This window comes from Bombus terrestris, chromosome 10 (genome assembly GCF_910591885.1).
Source record: "Bombus terrestris chromosome 10, iyBomTerr1.2, whole genome shotgun sequence".
Taxonomy (NCBI): domain Eukaryota; kingdom Metazoa; phylum Arthropoda; class Insecta; order Hymenoptera; family Apidae; genus Bombus; species Bombus terrestris.
This window is the reverse complement of record NC_063278.1, coordinates 2230765-2245972: the sequence shown is the minus strand read 5'-3', so window position 1 is coordinate 2245972 and position 15208 is coordinate 2230765. Positions and strand designations below refer to the sequence as shown.

General features: G+C 34.5%; 2 protein-coding genes and 1 long non-coding RNA gene across 6 annotated transcripts; 1 reads left to right on the top strand and 2 right to left on the bottom strand.

The window, feature by feature from the left end:
* Window positions 1-33: 33 nt before the first annotated feature.
* Window positions 34-3600, bottom strand: LOC105666161. The gene is made up of 4 exons (XR_007225443.1): window positions 3490-3600; window positions 2055-2577; window positions 1703-1977; window positions 34-1640 (listed from the first exon to the last, which is right to left on the bottom strand). It is a non-coding gene; the product is annotated as an uncharacterized LOC105666161 (long non-coding RNA).
* LOC100649303 lies at window positions 3578-4954 on the top strand. Its single transcript, XM_003398500.4, has 5 exons — window positions 3578-3810; window positions 3933-4068; window positions 4137-4286; window positions 4374-4525; window positions 4640-4954. Exons 1-5 carry the CDS (start codon window positions 3728-3730, stop codon window positions 4827-4829), a joined length of 711 nt encoding a protein of 236 aa, XP_003398548.2. The 5' UTR covers window positions 3578-3727; the 3' UTR covers window positions 4830-4954.
* Window positions 4955-5815: 861 nt separating this feature from the next.
* On the bottom strand, window positions 5816-15086 carry LOC105666162. Of its 4 annotated transcripts, none has more exons than XM_048409319.1 (4): window positions 11454-15086; window positions 10323-10540; window positions 10051-10235; window positions 5816-9965 (listed from the first exon to the last, which is right to left on the bottom strand). In XM_048409319.1, the coding sequence occupies exon 4, from the start codon at window positions 9159-9161 to the stop codon at window positions 6261-6263; it is 2901 nt and encodes a 966-aa protein (XP_048265276.1). In that variant the 5' UTR covers window positions 9162-9965; window positions 10051-10235; window positions 10323-10540; window positions 11454-15086; the 3' UTR covers window positions 5816-6260. The 4 variants fall into 4 exon arrangements, with proteins under 4 accessions (XP_048265276.1, XP_012168303.2, XP_012168301.2 ...); XM_012312913.3 differs by having other exon boundaries at window positions 5816-10235; window positions 11454-11566; window positions 11679-15086; XM_012312911.3 differs by having other exon boundaries at window positions 5816-10235.
* Window positions 15087-15208: the final 122 nt, after the last annotated feature.

The window sequence follows — 15208 nt, the reverse complement described above, 5'->3', positions numbered from 1 at the left end:
AAAGCTGTATTGAAAAACAAATCAATTTCGCAATCAAACGACAATACATCAAACGATTATAACGCCTAACGTCCACTAATCCGAACTTCCCTATTGGTTTACCCAGTATTCCTGGTAACAACTACTGTATATTGTATGTATCATATTGTACAAAGAGTAAGTTAGAGAACAATTGTATGGACGATGACGACAAATAAAGCTTTATAAATGATGTAAAACGTCAAGAAAATAATGTTCATTATATATAAACTAAACGAATCGAACAAAATCAGCATGAAACGCGCTTTTGTAAGATTACGTGTTTTTAACAACGACATCGCCTCGTAATCTCTCCTTCGTAATGAAGACGCTATGAATCGATAACTTTCGAGCTATTGCATAATATCACAACTTGGTTTAATCAGTGCGCGCAAGCGCTTTGTGTATCATGAATTTTTCGTTTGGTAAATGATCGCAACAGGTTTTTGAACAAATCCTTTAAATCTGTTTCAGCATTATTGATTATTGATTATAGATTCTACGTGAAATAGTCACTGTCAAGATAACTATCGAAAATGTTACATTTGTCAAACATATATACATACATATACTGCTTTGTTATTGTGAACATGCCTATCATCAGTCGCGTGTATTCTTGAGCGTTTACTTGTTTGCAAAATACAAATAAGAGCGTAATATGTACAAACCAAATATTTAATTACTTCGATAATTGGATTCCAATTCATTACGCATTACTTTTTTAATCGTCTGTCTTTTATATCGCAAAGACCGGTACGAAATGTAAAAGCTCTTATACTTTTAAATTTATTTTAAAGAAAGTAAAGAGTAACACTTTGAAACAGAAGATAAAAATACCTCAGTACAGTCTCATGGTATAGTTATTCGAACTATTAAATGTATATAATTACAGTTAAAGTTTTAAAGACATCAAGCAGATCGATGAAAGGCGAATCGGTTGATGCAGTTGGTTCAATACAGACATGTGTCATATAAATGCTAAATGTTGATTGATTTCGTGAGGGCACCACATATCAAATGATATTTATTTTCGTCGATAATATCGACACATTTATAATCGTTACATTCGTCTCGACGTCTCAACTAGGTTCGAGTCCATGCTATTCTTCGAGAATAGGTTTTGTTTGTCGAATTCAACTCGATAACGATTTTCTTGAAATTCGTGACTCTCAGATAACAATGCTATTCAAGATTACAAAATGTTTGCTTGTGAAATATATCGATTCGTAACACATCAGGAAAATAACAGACTTTCGATAACTTTTCGAAAGTGAACGATGCCGAAGTAAGAAAGGAATTAATTTGTTCAATGAAAACAATGTTCTTTTACTGTGGCGTGACAATTGTTTCCGCTTTATTTGCCAAACGGGAGAAAATAATGCGGGTATGTGTAGAAGAAAAGGAAGAAAAAATTACGGAGAAGAGAAACATATCGAAAGTATTTTACTGTTTTCGATTGGCCAACTATTGCCTTTCGTATCGATACATATTGTTGAAAGCTGAATGGATTCATTGACGATCCTGATGTTCGTCAAATTTTTCAGATCGTAGGTATATTTATGTTATTAGTCGTAATTATTTAAAATTATATAGTTTAGAATTTTGATCATTTTTTCGTTATGCTGCGAATAGAAGCGAAAGCTAGATTCTGAAGGCAAAATCAGCATAGAAAATAAGTACATACCTGCATATTTACACTTCGGAAACTAAACGAAGAAGGAAGAGTTTGGTTACCAGTTTATTTGCTTCCCAAATGATGCCTCTTCCAGCTTCCCACATATTTAGGATATTTCGCAAACTACTTCTTTTGTGCCTCGAAGGAAATCGAAAATAACTTCATGATGGAATCGTGATCATCCTCGTTTCATTCCGAGAATTCGATCTCGCGTGGCATCGACCTAAAAGTTCTAAATGAGTATGATTCTGTCTTGTTTCGGAAAATTCAATAGTCTTTTTGTGCTGAAAAAAAGTATTTGATAAAAAGAAACTTGCAGATAACGAAGTTTGATCCGATTAAGTAAAGACAATCAGCTCACTTTTTCGTTCCTCCAGTCAACGTTCGTTCGATTCCAGTCAACGACGAATGCGAACAGATCGTAATGTTATCGATCCGATCATATGCGAATATCGATTTACATAGCTCATCATCGAATCTGAGTCTGCTTTACTCGTAAACAAAGCTCGACTTTCATATTATCATATATATCATATTTTCAATAACAGAGAAAGAGAGTGAGAATGAGAGTTTTTTTAATGATAAATAAAGGGGAATTTTATGTTCTTTGTAAGATACACCGTGACCATCTTTCTTTGATTCATAATCAGAGATACTTCTTTCGTATCGTAGGACAGTTTTTAGTAAACATGATTATTGCGGTTACAATGATTTTAGAAGTACAGCATATCGGAAATCACGTATCGCATTATCATAATAAGTAGGCAATCTATTGACGTCAATCAGTCCTTATTAAAGACATTCCTTAATCTTTCATTTCAAGTATGCCAGCAATATTATTTTGTAATTGTATTATTTTGTTGTGCATAGGACTGCAGCAAACACTGAAATTGAAAGTCAAATTTACGATTAATTACCTATCTCGCTTCTTAGTTGACCCGCTTTCGAAACGGAGAATGCGTTTCCCTTTTATCTAAACGAAACTAAAAGCGACTTAACCTTCCTTTTCATCTTAAAGCGTTCAGAAATCTACACAAACAATTTTGAATGATCGAATTTGCAAACTAAAAAGAGGATAAGGAGGGGGAGGGGAAGGAAAAGAAAGACAAAATACATGGGAAATCGTGAAATTTGTGTTTTCTTTCCAACGTTCTTTATTTCTACATGTCTATATCGATATCGTTTATTCGTTTTCTTCGGGTTTACTGCGCAACTTATCAAAAATGAAACGTGCCGGTGCCATTACCGCCGCATACAAAGATAAAAATTGACGCAAATGTTACGTTCACCAACATTTTTGTCATCATAGTTAATAACAATATTCTTCTCGATTGAATAAAGGAACGTGTTTTACGATGTCTTAAGCAATGTTTCATTATTTCCAGCAACTACTCCTTATTCAACAGCGCGAGGAGATATTTGCAGAGACAAATTCGGTCTACATCGACATTGCCATTAATTTTCATATTATCGAGTGTGAGTTTACTTTAAAGAGGCTTCAGTTATAATCGATAATAACTTTACAGATTTCGGATCTTTTCTGATAAGCGAAAGACGAAAAGATCATTTTTTGAACTTATCAGGAGCGTCGAAGGTAATGCTATATCGGATAATTTCGTGTTCCAGGTCCGGTAGAATTTTTCGGAGGAGGAGTAAGAGTGGTTTGGTGGACCGTTTAACGACATCTATTACCAAAGTCATCGTGATGCTGTTTGTGAAAAATACGTTGCTTAAAAATATCAAAGAACGAGCAGCGACATACATTCGAGGATACTTAATAGATAAGCAAATCTTACCTTTATAACGATAACTTAAACTCGAAAGATATGCAGCTGACCACTGTATCTATTCAATTCTCGTGTTATCAACGTATCCGTTGTAATAATTTATATCGTTGCTCGATCAACTGTTTGAATGAAGGTCATAATATCGATATAATTCGATAAGCCATTAGATAGTTCAATAAAAATAGATAAAATCGACGATCGGTAGCCAGATTGTTGACAATTGATCATTCGACTGCATCGATTCATCATGGATCTTCAAATGCGACTTGGTTTCCTACTTCTCCTTCCTATTTTTTTTACCGCTGCCTCTGCGAACCTTCTCGATGTCGGGTAAGTTTTTACCATTACATATTTATGGTTAATAAACACATGTATACATTTAGATCGCATAATAAGTTTCGGTAATACATGTCCTCACTGTGAAATATCGTTTATACGTTTTTGTGGTACAGGGAAAACGACGTCATGTCTGAGAAGGTATCGGCGAATGTTAATAAGTTGTTCGACGCGATGTTACCCACGATTCGCAAGTTTATTTTGAAGCAAGGATTAGATCCTATGAAATTGGAGGATGTATCTGAAAAACTGGTATTTATGCCATCAACTTGACCGAAATCCTTCGAATTTGAACATCGATCGTTCTTTTATTCTTATAGTCAGGACTAATAATTCACGACAGAACTCTGAGTTTAACGAAGGGCTGGCTTCAAGGACTATCGAACGTAAGACGAGCAAACGATATTATTTTATCTTACGAAGATGAAAGTCTCACTTTGGATGCTACTTTAGCGTTTGACGTTCTTGACGTAAGGGAATAAACCGATCAACACTGCTCAACCATAACCCGATAATTTCTGGAAAGTTACAGAACAACAAAATTTTCAACTTTTTAGGCCAATTACGAGTATCTTATTAAAGACTTGTTGATCACGAAGACGGGGGAAGTTCATGGTCGTCTCAAAGATATAGAGATGCGATTAATCATCGCATTCGATATGAACAACTATAAAATTTTCGTCCCTATGGCCAAGATCGTTAAAATCGAGTAATTCTCATTTGTTTTTGCGTTAGCACAACTTTCCATCGTTTTGAAAGTGGTGCACAGCTTTTAGAGCATATTGAATTAGTTCTAATCGATCGATCTTTATCTTGTTTTCAGTAAAATCAACATCATTTTTGAAAATGATCCGATAGTGAATGCTGCGGCCAAAGCCATTACTACGATATTTCGTAAAAGCATAACAGATATGGTGAACAAAGAGTTTTGGAAAGTAATGCAAGAATACGTTGATAAACTCAACAAAAAGATTCCGCAACCGGACCAACTATTGGAAAACGACATTATCTAGTTCACGATTTTATCTAGTTTATCGTGTAATAACTGTTGCAACTCTGATGAAAGATTATTTGGTGATTCTTTTTGACAAATGTAAAAATTCAAAATAATAAAGAGATTTTATATCTTTTTTCGACACGTGCATCATAAGCAGAATTGTAACGCTATCACGATCGTATATAATGAAGTATAGTGCGTATGTCCACTCGTAATTTCAAATTCGGAACGATACATTCAGTTTAGACAGTTCGATTCAAAAATTCATCTATTTTTTCTATTTCAAGTATACACTGAGTTAATAGGTTACAATTCACGCTTTATTTCAACAACTTTATAGGCGTGTAGATATAAGTTAACTAGGGATTGAACTAAGGGTAGAAGCCGATCAAGAGATGCGACTGAAGGATAGAAGATCAGTCCAGTGAAGTTGACTGATCTAAGGATGTAAAACCAGTCCAGATATGTTGACTGATTTAAAACTGAGAATCCAGTCAAGTTCGGTGACGATGCTGCGGCAGAAGAAAGCGATGGGTGTGTCTATCGTATGGGATCATCGGATTTGTTGATGACAATTTTGGCTAGAAAAGTGAGGGCAATAGTCATTGTTCCTGATTGGATAAGAAGAAAGTTGGTGGACAAGGAAGGGTGTTAACCGATCAAGCAGGGAAAGAAAGTTGCTAGCGGGAGGTACCTTCCCGTAGTAAACAATAAATGTAAAGGACACTTGAAATAAAAGATGCTTGTTTGGTCTGAAGGACCTTAACTATGAAAATCCCAAGATTTATGGTGGGTCCCTGAGGCTATCGAGGGTACCCAGTACGGATGTTTAAACATCTGACTGCCATCTTGCCCGCGGTTTGTGTGCCATGTCACTCATGTGAATTGAGATGTGATTAATGTCACAGGGGCCTGGTTTGTGTCGAGAGTCACCGGACGTAACAGTACGATTGAAAACATTACTGTAAACTTGTTTCTCATGTTCTGTTTTCGTAACACCTATATCCTTTGCATTGTTTATTTCTTCTTGCTTATTTTTTAAAACTATTTCTTTATCAGTAAACTTTATGAGTAACGTATGCATTTTAAGTGTCTCATATAACTTACTGAGCACTATCGTACACAGATATTTAACGATTTCACATATTGTTTATAAAAAACATCAAATTAAAAGTATATATTAACATCTACTTTCTGGCTTGCTAGAGTAGGGATATGGCTATAGATGGTCTTACAAAAAACGAGTAACGTTCGTTTGCTTCAATGTTTTATGCGACGAAGGCAACCGAAATCTCGGATTTGAACCTGCTAAGATTTTTTTAGCGACTGATTAAAACCAATTATCGACGGCTCCGACGCGAACACCGATGTCTGATACAGTTCCTCGAGAGAGGTTTTCACGTCTTATTACCTACGATAAATACTCCACTAACTCGAAGTCATCCTATTATCCATCATCATCTGTAGAATTAGTGCCAACTTCTTGCGTAAAAAATACTGCATGCAAGGGCAGATCTAAACCTGGATTTTTCCTTTGTTCTACATATATCTTCAAGCTATCTATTAGTTGTCCAAAATTGGGAACTGAACTACATAATTTTTCAATAACACTCTTCAAGTCATTTACTGATATTTCTATGATACCAGGAAGGATATTAGCAAAATTAATCAATGTGCTAACAAATTTAGGTATACTACTAGGTTTCAAAGTACTATCTGTTATTGTTTTTTCAAGGACTTCTCTTATGATAGAAATATTTACATGCACATTAGTAGCAGCCCCGCTAGTAATTAAATAGTTAGTAGCTTCCAAACTATCAAAAAATGTAGCAAAGCATAATGGAGTTAGGCTGGTATCTTTGCCAATATCCTTGTCTACACCTTTATTTATCAAATCTTCAATCATTTGTTTATCATTATATACAGCAGCAACATGTAATACTGAAATGTTAAGCCTGCCAATAAATGTTTGATCGTCGCTAGTGTTAACCACCGTTGCATCTTCATTTAGCAAGAAATCATAAACATCACGGTTGTTGTTTATAGCAGCAGTAAATAAAGGTGTTGCTCCTAATATATTAACTGCTTTGATATTCGCTCCTCTTCTTACAAGAAATTTAACAACATTAAGTTTCCCATGAAAAGCAGCTGTATGCAAAGGTGTAGCACATACGTTATCGATAATATCTACATCAATTTCTTTAAGCTCATCTATAAAATATTTTACAACATCCAGATAGCCATTTTGAGCAGCAGCATGCAACGATGTCCAACCATCTTCGTTAATATCTTTAGGATGTGCTCCCTTTCCTATAAGATATTTTATTACAGCTAAATGACCATTGGAAGAGGCAGAGTGTAAGGGTGTGAAGCTAGGTGTACTATCCTTAACTTTGGCACCATTTGTTATAAGAATTTCTATAATGTCTAGCCAATTAGCAGATGCAGCCAAATGCAAAGGAGTCCATTCTCCTAATTTCACATTTACTATATCCTGTAGTTGATGTTTCTTTTCAAGGTCTTTTAGAAAATTCTTGACATCTTTTAAGTTGCCACTTTTTCTAGCAGCACGAAACTTAGCATGCAATAAATATACATTATATGGCTCAGGCTTTAGAATTTCAAGAACATTTATTTGGCCACTGGAAGCAGCCAAAACTGCTGCTGTTCTACCAATACTATCCTCAATATCAACCAGCGTTCTGTCTTTATTGACAAGAATTTCAACGATATCTGAGTAGCCGTTAAAAGCAGCAACGTGTAATAATGTCCAGCCTGAAGCCTTTTTTGTACTTAGAGAATTGTAAACAATAGTAGACTTAATATCAATTTTTGCTTGCTTATTTACAAATAGTTTAACAACATTTGTGTGACCATTTTCAACAGCCATATATAAAGGAGTTCTGTTGTACTTATCCTTAGCATCAATAATCTCACTAACTTCCTCTGAAAATTTTCCTTTCATTAATATAGCCTTGTCTAGTATAGCTTCAACTGCTTTAACACTGCCATTTTCAGCGAGCAAGTGCAAAGGGGTAGCATTATTATAGCCGTAAGTAGGAATAGAGCTAGAGTTGAAATAAAATTCATGAATTAACTCGCTATATCCACTTGCATAGCTCCAAACAGAAGTAACATGACTTGTATTCTCCTTAGATGCATTTTCATTATTTCCTATTAATGTTAGAGCCTTTTTTATAACTTCCTCTTCTTTATTTTTATCTTTTAACATTAGTCTTATTACTTCCTGTACTAATCTGTGAATACTTGCCACTCCTCCTTTTTTTAAGTCAATCATTGAATATTTATCGCATAGCTCAATGCTATCACAATCAAACATTTTGCTTGCATGAATCTTGTCGGGAGCAAGATAAGCCATGACATATAAAATATCTATAGCTTCCATGCCATGATTTTGATCTTCTTTTATCTTTTCTAAGGTAGTTATCCAAGTTGTTAAAACTGTTTGAGAATATCTGTCACTAATTTTGTAATAACCCTCGTTAAGTAATTTTGTGTTTTCATCGAGTTTTTTCAAATAATCACTTATCTTAAATCTTTCACTCCCTCTTCTACTGAACTTTTCATCCTCTTGATTGATATATGCAATTGCTTGCCTCAAAGCTAGTGGAAAGTATTGTAATCTTTCTGTTAACTTTTTTATGTCTTCCTTTCGTAAACCATCTTTTATTCGTATGGAATTTTTAATAAACATTGTAGCTTCTTTTTCAGTAAAAACATCTAATTGCATTACATGTATTTGTCCCTCATCTTCTATATCCCAGTTCCGATTACGAGAAGTGATTAAAATGTAAGGTCTTTCAGTATTAGGATGTAAAGAGGTTGGTAAAAATTTTTCAATAACTGTATACTCTTCAGCGTTATCGAATATAAAAAGACTTTTCACGTCGATAAAGTGCACATAAACATCTTTAACAATAGAACTAACTTGTCTTTCTTGCATATCTCCATCTATATTTTCACTGGACAGTATATTCAACTCTTCAACTGCTAACTTTTTAAACGACCTTGTTAAACTTTCATGCGTTTCAGAATCTATCCATATAAGATTGTTATCGTAGTGTTTAGCATATTTTATAGCATATTTTCTAACTAATTCAGTCTTGCCTATTCCTCCCAAACCAGTAACAGCAGTCACTTGTGATATTAGTACTTTTCTATCTCCATTTTGTAATTTTTTGTGTAAACATTTTAACTCTTTACCTCTTCCAGTGAACGACTTTACTGGATATTTCATATTGTAATAAATTGGTTTTCTTACCTGTATATTTTCCGGTCTACCATCCATTTTATCAATCTTTTTACTAACATTTTCTATTTTACTCATTATACTTCTTTGTAAAAACAAATGATCTTCTTCGTTAATTTTATTTAATGTTTCTTTTGCTTTTTCTTTCACCTCCTCTAATGATAAATATGTACTTGTGTTCTTCCTCAGGTTGTTCTATCACTTCTTGACAGTCCTCATTTAATATCTGTGTCAATCCTGATGTGTCCTTTGGCTTCCTTGGATTACTACCATTGCCTTTTTTATTATAGTATTTACCATCACCCTTTTTTACTAGGTTCTCATACAGTTCTGAAGTTTTGCATTTTTTATCATATATTTTAATTGTATGTCCAAGTTTAGGCATTTTAGGAATTTTTTGCATTGCTGTTATCATAAAGCTTTGTCTAGATTTACCTAACTTTACACCTTCAGTTATCAAGTCAACAGAGACATCCATATCTGGATTATCCTGTTTATACTGATTAACATAATTTATTACTCTTCTCGTGGCATCTATTGCTAACTTTTCCATTGCTCTTGTCCAATACATATGAGTATCAGTGACCATATTAAACTGAATTTGATAGTTGTAAAAAATATTACCACCAGCTTCTGCCAACATATTTGCTAATTCGTCTTCTTTTATAGGTCTAAACACTTCAACAACTCTCTTAGCTTTTTTTCTATGAATTCTATTACTGAAATATTTTACAAGAACAATGATTGGCTGTACTGCAATTGATGCCCATTGAGAGTACTCCCCTATCACTTTTGTTCCTGTTTCTTCTACTACATTTCCTGCTGCTGTATTAGTTTTGGATGATATCTCATCTCTGTATTTGTTTAATGTTTCTGTAAATCCTGTAACAAATGTTGTTATAAATTTTTCTAAGCGCTCATATGTCTCCTTTTTGTCAAGATCCAGAGGAATACTATCACTATCTACTTGTGTGGAAAGTTGTGGCTGTGGCTGCTGGTTTGCTTGGTCTGTCTTATGCTCATGTGACTCATTTGGCAGTTCTTGCATTGTTCACAAGAATAATAATAAATAATAATAATAATATAAGAATAAATAAGAAATAGAGCAGTATCTCCTGAGAATTCCGTGTTCTTTAAATGCTCTTGCTAGATCTGGAAGCAAAAAGACGCAACACTCGTTTACTAATTTAATTATACCTAAATACAATCTTTTCGAATTAAGTTTTGAAGGAAACTAACGTCTTATAACTTTGATTAAGCTTTGTGATATATGTGTGAATTTAACACTTTAACGTTTATTCATTAGTTTGCATAACATTTTTAAGTAAGATAGTAATTTATATATTTAAAAAGTAGCTGCCATCCTGGATTTCAATGAATTTTTAATATGTTGTAAAGGTCAACATTTTATGCTGTAATTGCCAATATCACTGCCAGCCATATCGAATCTGTATAAACTATAAACAAAAGACAAGAATTAGATCTGGGTTAAATATCAGGCTGCCATAAATCGGCTGCAAACCAATGCTAACGCACACGCTGTCACGAATGCACAATTGTAGGCAGAATTTACTGTGTGGTACAGACAACTTTTTGCAACTATCTGATAAACTAAAACCAAACTAAAACTTACATTACATATAGCATAGAAATACAATACATTAAAAAATCATCGAAATCCAAAATAGCAGCAGCTCTGTAAATAATTATCGATAAGGTTGCATTATGTTTTAAATATAGTTAGCTGATTTTGAAGAATCGATGAAATAATCGAATATCGATTTATAGTTTAGATCATTGTCGAGTTTAGTAGGTACATGCTCGTAGACATCGTGAGCAATAAAATGTTTTCTAGTGCGAGAAATTATTTTATTACGTCGCTTCATCGGTCATGAGCGAACTACTTTGAAAAAAAAATGAATCTTAACTTTGGTAGATTAGACAAACAAACGATGGGATTGCGTGCAAAGCTGTATTTAGGCAAGCGCCTTCTTTCATTTATACGTAAGTATTCAGGTACATGTACATACACTGTACTACATATAGTCGTCTCTGAATTCAGTCGGGCAATCATAAATAATAATTCATAATTATTTCCACGATTTCTATGAATATTTCTATGAATGATAATTTCTATGGATATCTAATAATTTTTTAATATGTGTAGAACATTTTGAGTAACTTTTTACTATACATGTAACTTCCGAGATATTAGCAAAAAAGCTACCATTACAGTATGCATGTGTTATTAATGTGTCACGTATGCGTTAGTATTGGTTGACAACCAATTGTTCGGCCGCTTATTTTTTGATATGAAAGAGAGAACCAACGAGTTTTCCATTCACAATATGTCCTTTTTCCTTCACTTACCTGGTGGAAAATTAGTCCGTGATTTTATTATCGTAGAGAAAAGCTTGAAAAATTCGCCAAGAGCGGTACACTCGTCGTAATCGTGTATTTCGCACTAACGAACGTTGGAAACACTTGGAAAGGGTTGATGTAAGGAAGAAATCGCGATGATAGCAATAATGTGTATTATATATGTGTGTGATAGTAATGTATTATATTAGACTTCTTCGAACGTATCGTACTTACAAGCGTATACTTTCGGAAAATATTGGGGAAATGGAAAAAAACTGGCTTTACTGGCGCAAAAAGAACAAAGTGTAAACTGTCTTGTGCGAACATTCGAGTTATACTGTACGTTAGCAGCCAAAAAATCTGGATACTGTGACTCATGTGTTATCTTAACCACGCCCATTTCTTTGGAACATATATGTAGTTGTGAACATTTCACTTGAGACATCACAACGGCAAAGGAAGTCTTTTCTTATTATACGATCGGTTTAACACGTATGACAGTCTCAGCAAATAATATGCGTGAGAAAGGCCGTGTTCCTTTCAGTTCGATAATTTAGACTCGTATTCCTTCCAAGTGAAATGGAATTTACAAAAAAGTGCATAGTTGAATATTTACAATTCGGAAACTAAACAGAAGCAATGGTAAATCGGAAGAGTTTAGTCCACAGTTTATTTGTTTCCCGAATGATGCCTCTTGCACTTTTCAAATCTTTGACAATTCGCAAACTTTGTTTCTTTGTGTCTCGAGGGAAATCGAAAGTGGCTTCGTGATGAGATCGTGATCGTTTGCGTTTCGTTTCGAGAATTCGATCTAGCATGGCATTGATTTAAAAGATAGAAGTGATCACGATTTTGTCTTGCTTTGGAAAATCAAATAATCTTTCATGTGTTGAAAAAAAAGGAACGCAAATATCATTATAAATAGTGGAAAACGAAGCTCGATCCGATTGACTAAAGATGCCCGGCCTTAGAGCTCGGTAACGGGCGAACATTATACCGTTTGAACTGGTCATCAACAACTAGCTCGCTATTTATTTCTTCAAACGTCGATTTACATATCTCATCGATTAATCAAGAGCCTCCTTTACTCGTAAATAGAACTTGATTTTCAATGCTGGAAAGTAACAAGAAGGTTATCGGCATAATACCATATTTTTATCACAGTGAGGGGCGGGGGAGGAAGAAAAACAGACAGAGACTGACAGTCAGAAAGTTTTAATCATAAAGAAAGAGTAATGCCATTTTCTTCGTCAGATGCTTTGTGATAATCCTCTTTCGATTCATAATCAGAGACGTGCCGCTCGTAGGACGTTTTAAGTAAACATGATTATATATAGGTTGCATAGATTTTTGAAATATTTGTTATCGCGTTACCACAACGACGGGCAGTCTATCAACAATAGTCTTAATTAAACACAATCCCAAATTTTATTTTTCAACTATGCCTGCAATACTTTTTTGTAATATACGTTGTGTATAGGAACGCAGCAAACACTGAAACTGAAAGTCATCCGAGGTACATATATACCTATCTCGCTTCCTAATTGACCCGTTCTCGAAGCAGGGAACCGATTTGCTTTCTTCTACGAAACTGAAAGTAATACGATCTCCCTTCTCATCTTAAAGCGTTCGTGAATCTATACAAACAATTGTCAATAATCGAATTTATAACCTAAAAGGAGGACAAGAAGGGAGAAAAAGAAGGAACGAATACATTCGAAACCAATTAAAAAGATTTGTCCTTCCTTTCCAGTATTCTCTATTTCCCTTTATCGTAACTATCGAACGTAAGACGGGCAAACGATATTATTTTATCTTACCAAGATAAAAGTCTCACTTTGGATGCTACTTTAGCATTTGACGTTCTTGACGTTCTTGACGTAAGGGTATGAACCGATTAAAATGACACAACCATAACCCGATATTTTCTGGGAAGTTACAGAACAAAGAAATTTTCAACATCTTAGGCTAATTAGAAGTATCTTCTTAAAGACTTGTTGATCACGAGGAAGCGAGAAATTCATGGTCGTCTCAGGTATACGGAGATGCGAATAATCATTGTATTCGATATGAACAATTATACAATTTTCCTCTCTAATGGCCAAGATCGTTAAAATCGAGTAATTGTTATTTGTTATTGCGTTAGCACAACTCTCCATCGTTTTAGAAGTGGTACACAGTTTTTAGAGCATGTTGAATTAGTTCTAATCGATTAATCTTTATTTTGTTTTCAGCAAGTTCAACATCATTTTTCAATGTAATACAGGTGATCTGTAGTAGTCAATATTGCGGACAAAGCTATTACTACCATATTTCAAGCATACAAGCATAACAAATATGGTAAAGATAGAATACGTTGACAAAATCAACGAAAAGATTCCGTAACCAGAACGACTACTGGATACCGACATTTGACGCTACCTAGTACCTTTCTCTGATTTTATCTAGTTTATTGTGTAATACTTGGTACAACTTTGTTAAAAAATTACTTAGTGATGCTTTTTGAAAAAGTTCAAAATGATGAATTTTCATTTTGCTTCATAAGCAAAATTGTAACTCATTCGCGGTTGTATATAATCAAGTACGGTGCATATATTCGCTCGTAATTTCAATTTGGAACGATACTTTCAGTGTAGACAGTGATTAAAGTACTTGTATTTCCAACAAATTTATCTAATTTTTCTATTGCGAATCACAATTAAGAAAAAGCAGTTTCTCCTCAAGGAGACGTACATTACCTAGTCTCTTATATATTTTAATAACAAATTCATTCTGACATTTCACAAACAGATTTGAGTAAGCCTTCGTGCTTAATAAATAACTATATGAAAAAAATTATCACATAAGCGTCATTGATATATCGTTTCTGAATACAGATGTAAGTACTCGTTAATTTGTGTTTTATGATACTTTAGTCGAACCGGTTCGAATCGGATTGAATCGAGCGAAATAGGGAAAAGATTAGTCAAATTATAGGGAATCGAGTCGAGTCAAGCCAAATGAATTAAATAAATCGAATCAAGTAACAACGAGCAAAGCCGAGCCAAACAATGCCGTGCAATACAATTACGACTGAGTTTATGGCGATAGCAGGAGTCGCAAGCGGCAGGCGTTACCGATGAGCAAGAGACCAAAAGGCGAACGTGAACGTCGCATCGCATCGTATCTCGTTGTATCGCGGCGTAGTGAATCCGAGTCGGGCCGAGTCGAGCCGAGCCGGGACGATCCGTGCCGACAAATACCGAACCGAGAGCGCAAGACGCTTATTTAGTGACAAATATATGCACCAAAACGTGCAATTGTCAAATAGTTTTTCGGGCTAACATCAATCGGAAAACGAATCATACTTGTATAACTGTAATATAACGATCCATGTATTAACGAAAATTCCTTCGATTTCTTAGATACATGATCTTATTAGGAGAATGTATAATCTAAAGAGGAAACGATAAAATCAATTGAAATGCAACGTGTTAACGAACACAGAAACACATTCGTACAACGTATGATTATTTCCGAATCAGTGAAGGGAAGAAGGACCTGATGGGAAATTGATACGGAAAATTTTATAGATGAAACAGGAATCTCGGTGAATTCGCGAGTGCCAAGGAGACAGGACAGAACAGGGCAAAGTTCGAATTCGAGTACTAAATGCATATTAGGATTTGAGGCTGACGGTAAAAAATCGAGTAATAATAGAAAACGAGACGATAGTAGTTAGGAAAATAAAGGAACAAACGAAAGGAAAGGAAAGAAACTGGAGC

Coding starts and splice junctions, on each gene's coding strand:
- LOC100649303 (XM_003398500.4), top strand. CDS start 3,728: ATGGATCTTCAAATGCGACTTGGTTTCCTACTTCTCCTTCCTATTTTT. Junction 4,287..4,373: donor TAGCGTTTGACGTTCTTGAC/GTAAGGGAATAA, acceptor TCAACTTTTTAG/GCCAATTACGAGTATCTTAT. Junction 4,526..4,639: donor GCCAAGATCGTTAAAATCGA/GTAATTCTCATT, acceptor TCTTGTTTTCAG/TAAAATCAACATCATTTTTG.
- LOC105666162 (XM_012312911.3), bottom strand. CDS start 9,161: ATGAGTAAAATAGAAAATGTTAGTAAAAAGATTGATAAAATGGATGGT.